Source organism: Orycteropus afer, unplaced genomic scaffold, assembly GCF_000298275.1.
Source record: "Orycteropus afer afer isolate SDZICR_OR568_19922 unplaced genomic scaffold, OryAfe1.0 scaffold00447, whole genome shotgun sequence".
NCBI lineage: Eukaryota > Metazoa > Chordata > Mammalia > Tubulidentata > Orycteropodidae > Orycteropus > Orycteropus afer.
In genome coordinates this window covers 1,640,626-1,648,559 of record NW_006922034.1, presented here as the reverse complement: position 1 = coordinate 1,648,559, position 7,934 = coordinate 1,640,626, and the positions used below count along the sequence as shown (strand labels likewise).

General features: G+C 36.9%; 1 protein-coding gene across 1 annotated transcript in view; it reads right to left on the bottom strand.

The window, feature by feature from the left end:
• The window catches only part of IL1RAPL2 (interleukin 1 receptor accessory protein like 2), an 809,088-nt gene that overhangs the window by 470,968 nt on the left and 330,186 nt on the right, over nt 1-7,934 (bottom strand). Inside the window, exon 4 of the mRNA XM_007954221.1 lies at nt 6,524-6,598. Coding sequence (XP_007952412.1) covers nt 6,524-6,598 — 75 coding nt within the window. The remainder of the gene's footprint in view (nt 1-6,523; nt 6,599-7,934) is intronic.

Here is a 7,934-nt window from a genome sequence, read left to right as displayed (position 1 = left end):
CCTGTAAAGAATTACAGCCTTGGAAATCCTATGGGGCAGTTCTATTCTCTCCTATAGTGTTGCCTTAAGTCAGAATTGACTTCATGGCAATGGGTACCATCATTACACAATGCATACACCATGTCATTACTACAGCTAATTAAATCATCATTACTGCTCTTTGTATTGACAGTAATTCTGGTTTGACATTGTAGTGCAATTGGTTGGTGACTTGCTTTGGATTGTTTGATTTATGTCAGCTTCAGGAAGAACTGACTGACTTTGTTAAAAGAAACGAGAATAACATGAGTTTTCATTTCTAGTGTTTGTCATCCATATTAAAGCAAACAGTGGACAAGTTATCATTTCAAAAAATTATATCTTTGGAAATTTATAATGATTTTAAAATAAATCATGTGCAGTAGTGTGTGTGTGTGTGTGTGTGTGTGCGTGTGGTGCCATCACCTCTGTTCCAACTCATAGCGACCCGATGTACAATAGAATGAAACACTGCCTGGCTATACTTGAGCCCACAGTTGCAGCAATTGTGCATCTTACTGACGATCTTCTCCTTTTTTGCCGACTCTCTACTTTACTGAGCATAATATCCTTCTCCAGGGACTGGTCCCTTCTGACAACATGACCAAAGTACGAGAGACCAACGTTGGCCATGCTCACTCTAAGGAGCATTCCAGTTGTACTTCTTCCAAGACAGATTTGTTAGTTCTTCTGGCAGTCCATGGTATTTTCAATATGCATTGCCAACACCACAATTCAAATACACCAATTCTGTGGTCTTCCTTATTCACTGTCCAACTTTCACATGCATACGAGCTATTGGAAATACCATGGCTTGGGTTAGGCGCACCTTTGTTGTTGTTGTTGTTATGTGCCGTCGAGTCGGCCCCGACTCATAGCCTTCAAAATTACATCTTTGCTCTTAAACACTTTAAAGAGGTCTTTTGCATATATATTTTCGTGTGTGTATTCTGGGTGAGGTTACAAAAATATGTCACTGTTTCCAGTGTAAGCCACATAATATGGAACAGTTAATATGTAAGGTTCTATCACAAAAAGTCCTTTTCCCATTTCCGTTTTGACAATTATCACATTGCATTTTAATTCTGTTTATACTTCCTCACTAGACTGAGAACTCCTTAAGACCAAGGACCTCATTTTAGTCACTTCCATATCCCCAGGATGTCACTTTGAAGACTAAGGTGCACCTCACCCAAGACACGGTATTTTCAATCTCCTCATATGCATGTAAAAGCTGGACAATGGATAAGGAAGATGAATAAGAATTAATGCCTTTGATTTGTGGTGTTGGTAAAGAATACTGGAAGTACCATGGACTGCTAGAGGAACAAACAAATCTGTCCTGAAGCAGTGCAGTCGGAATGCTCCTTGGAAGCAAGAATGGCCAGACTTTGTCTCACCTACTTTGGTCATGTTGTCAGAAGGGACCATTCTCTGGAGAAGAATGTCATGATTGGTAGGGTGGAGGGTCAACGAAAGAAAGAAAAAGAATCTTTCATTGCAGATCAGAGTCATCTAGAGATTCACTATGTGGCTCTTCCCCACCAACAACTGAAATATTATAATTAGCTTAGACTGTTCCACTGATCTGGGTTTTTCTGATATGCCTTAGGCCCCTACGCCTTCTATTTTACTCTTTGACACAGAAAAAGAAAGTAAACAGTGTTTATATTTATTTTACACATAACATGGACTAGCTCATTTGAATTTTTAGGAAATTTCCAAGAAGAACATTTTCATTATTGATGAGAAGAACAGGCACTATTTGCAAATTCATCTTTAATTAAAATTAGATAGCAAATCTCAAATCTTTGCATTCAGATTTGTCATGGCCTTTTCAAAGTTTCTATGAGTGTGTTATACTTTGTAAATCATGCATCTGGGCCCTATAAAAAGCAGTGTACAAAGCAGGGCTAACCTAGTATCAATACATTATAAGTTTGGCACATGTCACTGTGATGTTTTAATACTCTGGCATGAAATGTGTAATAGAAATTAATATACTGTAATTCAGTGTTTTTTTTCTTTACAAAAATATTGAAAATATATTCCTTTTCAACTGTTCAGAAAAGAAAATTATCTCTGGCATAAAAAAGTTTATTTCTCAAATTTAAACTAAATATATTTTCAGAGAAAGAAAATAAATCAAAGATACCAGGACTAAATTGGATTTTTGTGCGTGCTTTGTACACTGCTTTTGTCTTTATGTTTCATACTTTACCACAGTCAACTTTAACTGTATAGCCCTACTTTGTGAGAGTAATAATTTTCATGTTATTTTGTTGAGAATGTGTTTATCATCTCAAAATATATGGTTATTTGGTTAAGATTAATCTTCTTTCAGCCTTACAATGTGAACACAATTTAGCAACAACCAAACTGTCATCATTATGTCAGCAAAAACGTATGTAAATTTCTAGAACCTTATGGATGACTAATGGATTACACTACCAGAGAGAGAAAGTCAAGATGTTTATTTTGCTCTAGAGATACAACAAAATATCTGTACTGATGCCAACTCCATGTACTAAAAAGTATTTCTTTCTACTGAAAATTTTCATCAATTCGATTGCCTTTTAGAAATATGCAGAAGTGAAAAATAAGTGTAATCCTCAAGCATACACATAAACAATTATTCCAGACAAGGTTTTTCAAAACTACCTTAAAGTTGATACTCAAGTGTTTCCTACATTTCTCATTTTGCATAAAATTACTCCATGGGATCCTTGCCCATAGGTAAAACTGAATTGAGAATTCTCTGTAGAAAAATAATTAATGTTTGCTCTGGTTATCTATTGTTGTTTAACAAGCTACCTCTAACTCGGTAGAAAATGACACACACTATTTTGCTCATAATTTCTTGATTCAGTAATTTGGGAAGGGTTCTCCTTGGTGGTTTATCTCGAACCTACATGGCATAAGTCAGGGCAGCTGGAGCTGGAAGATTCACTTCCAAGGTGGCTTCTTTACTCACATGTTCAGTGTCTCCGGCCCTCTCTTTCTATGTATATATATAGTGTCTCAACTTCTAGGCCTTCTCAATGTGATTTGAGCTTCTCACAGGATAGTGGTTTCTGGGTAATGGGACTTCTTACACTGTGGCTGGATTCTCCCAGATTGAGCAATTCAAAGAGACTCAGAAGTTACAATGTATCTTTTGACACAGACTCCAGAAATCCAAGAACATTACTTCTGCCATACTCTATTGTTAACCATTTTGCTAAGATTAACCCAGATTCAAGGGGAGGGAAATGAGAAACTACCTTAGACGGGGAGAGTAGGGGGAAAAAAAATCCATGGCCAACTTTAATCTACCACAATGTTGCCTCAAATTTTAAGTGTTGGGATTTGGGAAACCCAAATTTGGCAAAGTACTTAGCCATTTGTATTATATTGCTGACATTTTAAAAAATTCAAGTTTGAGGATGTCAACAACTAAATGTGCTTAATAACATTTAGAAACAGAAGGAAAATCACTTCTAGAAGTTTTCATTGTTTTACTGAATTCTAACAGTTTTCCAGCTATATCGTCAGGGATATCCAATAATCTCAGTTATCCTTCCCTATCTCTCTCTCTCTCTCTCTCTTTTTTTTCCCACACCTGAGGTTGTCAAAATCAGCATCATTCTGGCTGCAGACCTCCTACTGAAACCAAAAGATGTTCTAACATTAATAGTGCTCCTAATACCAATTTTTGGAAGGAAGATTGGGCAACCTACTTCTTTAGTGATACCACCTCAGAAACCCAAGGAGGGATTGCTGTGCATCACATCCGACTCCACAGCAGTGAGCTTGGTTTTTGGTAATACAAATTTACTATTGAGGTATGCAAACAAGTTACACAATGATTTCTAGGTATGAATAACTACTACTGTGGAAATTGTTAAAATTAACTAATCAGGTACTCTTTGAGATGCCAAAGATCTCATCTGACTGGTTTTGGGTTTCTTTCTCTGAATTATATGGCTGTTTTAACATCTCAGAGAAACCATCTTTCTGGGATGGAAAATGGGCAGGTTTCCACCTTCCTGTCAAAAATGTTGTTTCAAATTGTGTTATAGACTGAAAACTGAAAAGTTCAGCCTTGCATCTAATATGAATTGGAAGCAAATGATTTAAGTAGTTATACAGGGTGGTTGTGGGGTGATGAGTTTTGGCATATATACTTATGTTGGAATTCATATTTATACAAAGCTCACATTTAGAGAAGACCTGAACAGCACATACAGGTGTTGTACCAAGTGAACATGAATGAAATGTAACACCTGCAAGGGTCCCTTCTCCTTGCCTTAGAGCAGTACCTCTCAAACATTTCTGTTAAAGTGTTTAATGGCAGAGGAGAACGAAGGGGTATCACCATCCCAGGGGCAAAAAGTCCAAAATTTGCTCATGCTTTATTTGAAACATTTGAGTGAATTTTGTTTTCTACTCTGTATCAGTTTCCATATGAAAACAATTTCTTCATTCAAATTTCCTTGTAAACTAATGAGACAAGATCATCTTATTGCTTCATGTAATGCTTGGTAAACCACAGAGTACGCTTAAGGTATTTTTATCCAAGTTTGAGATGGATACATATTAGTAAAAATTACTGAGGGTGGTCAATAAATAAATAAATAAAACTAGATTTGGCTTTAACAAAATGTAATGGCTCTGCAAAATAATATGGTGGGGTGGGACAGCAAGAGTGTAATATTTCAAGCACTATCTACATAATTTGAATTGTGGTATTGACAAAGAATGTTGAATGTACCATGGACTGCTAGAAGAAAGAATAAATCTGTCTTGGAGGAAATAGAGCCAGAATGCTCCTTAGAAGTGAGAAGGGCCAGACTTCATCTCTCATACTTTGGTCATGTTGTTCAGAAGGGATCAGTCCCTGGAGAAGAATATCATGTTTGGTAAAATGAGGGTCTAGGAAAAGGGGGAAGGTTCTCAGCAAGACAGATTGACACAATCACTGTGATGTTGGGCTCAAGGATAACAACGATTGTGAGGATGGTGCAGGACTAGGCAGTGCTTTGTTCTTTTGTACATAGGGTCGCTATGAGTCAGCGCCAACTCGACATCACCTAACAACAACAATTTACAAAGTAGTCACCACTTTCTTGGGTCACTCTTGACAACACGTTTACTATTTTCTCTTCCCAGTGTGTGTGCGTGTGTGTGTATGTGCACACATTTAATACTTAAATAACTTTTGTACTAATCATGGGAGAAAGAAGGGCTTCTTATGCACAGGGAGACAGCCCAGGGGGCAGGAGTGCATGGAGGGTTGGACACAGGGAAGAGGTAACTATGGGGAGGAAGTGGGAGGGGAGCTGTTGCATTGTGGTAAATTGTGGTCAATATCATGAGACAAAGTATATGTGAACTGCTGTATGGAAAGTGAATTTGCTTTGTAAATTTTCACCCAAATCACAATAAATAAATAAATAAATACATAACTTTCCTACTTCCACTTCTAGGGTTCATTTAAAAACTAGGACGTGCTACATTTCACATCAGAAAAATTAACAAGCTCTCACTAATGTAATTTTCTCTCTCCCATTTTCAACATAGAAATATACCTCTAACAATCCAAGTTGGATTGGAAAGATCAAAAGTTGAATCAAAAACTTCCAGAGTGATTGAAGTATTGGGGCCAATTCATCTTCCCTGGCTGTATGATATGTAGGAACCACTCTGGTCACAAATTTCAATAAATCATCTACCCAAAATAAACCTAATACATTTCCAGCATATTTACTCAGTTCTCTTGTGGTTCTCTCAGAATGCTAGGATGAAACCCAAGATAGATGAAAGTTCACAGATGCTAAAAGAAATGGTTTAGATTAAAGGCCACAGTTTGAAAGAGATCCTAGCAGGCCTTTGAGTTTCAAGCTTACAGTTTTTGAAATTCAAGAGTTTGTAGTAGGGGACTCAAAAAAGAGGCTCAACATCTTGTGTCCTTATTTGAGTCTGTAAAAAGACAGTAGCACCCATAAATCAACTTGTTACTTTTCCCAACACCATATGATTCATAAATATTCAGGATCCCAACCTAAAAACAAGTTTTAAATAGCCCTGGATTATGTTATTGGAAATAATAATATAAAATCATGTTAAAGGCTGTACTAAAGGGCTGTCTTTTATTTTAAGAAGCGTTAGGTCTCTAGGAGTTAACACTCTCCAAATAAAAATTCTGGCTGATATGCATGAAAAGTTTTCTGTACCAATCATCAATGCAAGATGCCCATGAATCTATCAATCACAGAGTTAAAAAGCTCTGTCATACTGCACATTTAGTACCCAGTGTAACCAATTAGTATTACCATTTCTTGATGCAATACAAACTCATTTCCTTAAACTGCTATTGCACTGAACTCCAGGGTTATAAATGAACAGACGCAAATTGATTTGCATGTAATAGCAGTGGCAATAAACCTTTCCTGGTTCATGCAATTTTCCTCATTTGTTAACAGAGAACAAGTTTAGGATAGATTATTCCCAGAAGGGGACTTACCCAGCTGGACATCTATAACACTTGGCTGATTCTCCATGGGGAACAATGGCTTGGGAGGCTTGTCTGTGAGTAAGGCTGAAAGAGAAAATGAAAGAAGGTAATGGAAAAATTGAGATAAATTACAGGAAAAAAAGATTCTATCATGTATGATATTTAATGTCTGTAGACTTGATGGTGTGTAAACATTTATTAGACAGTGTTCCTACTTGGGTTGTTACTCTATCCATACTGTATCCATTTCCCAGCACATTTAGAGCACCATTGATTCACTGTAAATAGGCAATTTTGACAGCTACATGTTCCAACAAGAGCAAACAAATGGACTATTTTTGAGTGGTTTTTATAAGCTTGTGAGTGTAAAGAAATATAGATTTTTAAATTACAATCAGAGAAACATAAATTCTCATATCTACTTCTTAGTAGCTCTATATATTGTCAAGGGAATATAATGCTAATGGGCAATTCTGGTGGAACGAACCTTCTCAGCCTCTGAATAATCCCTCCACCACTATCCCAACCTCTACAATAATATATTTATCAAAAATACTGACTGAACATCTTTTGTGTACCACATCCTGTGTTAGGAGCTAAGGCAGAAGGAAAGAAAAGTCCCTATTCTTCCCTCAATTAATTTATAACCTATGTTTATGAATATAGGATTGACACCTCAAAATAAATAGAATACAAGACAGAATACAATCCAGAAAAGAATTGTAATATCTGAGCTAGAAGGCTCCATGTGCTAAAAGAATGGAGAAAGGAGGGGTTAATAATAGCTAGAAGAGTTGGTGAAGTTTTATGAAAGACCTATTTTTTCCCCCATCCCTTGAGGGATAGAGAAGATTTGGAAAGACTAAGAGTAAGGAAGAATAAATTCATGACAGATTAACAACACAAACCAAGGCAAAGAGGTAGAATTTAAGAAGAATAATGGGTTAGAAGAGAATGCTCTGGTGCGGAGTGTTGGGTGGATTGGGGTGGAGGGTGAGTTGCTTCATGATATGGAGTAGTTACAAATGAAACTGGATAAATAAGATGTGCCTCGATTCTGGAGGCTCCTGACAACCATGCAGAGGAATTTGGACATGATGTGGTAGACTGGAGAGCGACTGTAGATTACTGGAACAAAAAGATGACTCAAGGAAAAATCTGTCTAAAGACGATGGGCTTCATATATAGCACGGACTGGAAAAGAACAAATTCACCTAAGAAGATGAAGTAACGATACTGCAGTGGTGAGATGAGGAGTCAGACCAGGGTGGATTTGGGGGAAATTAAGAAAAAGGAGTCCAACTTGAGAAATACCTGAAAGAAAGAAATGGCAGAAATTGGCACATAGGTACATAACACCTTATGCCAAGCTTTATAGTGAACTAATATTTATTTCCTGAATTCCTGTTTAATTCTTCTT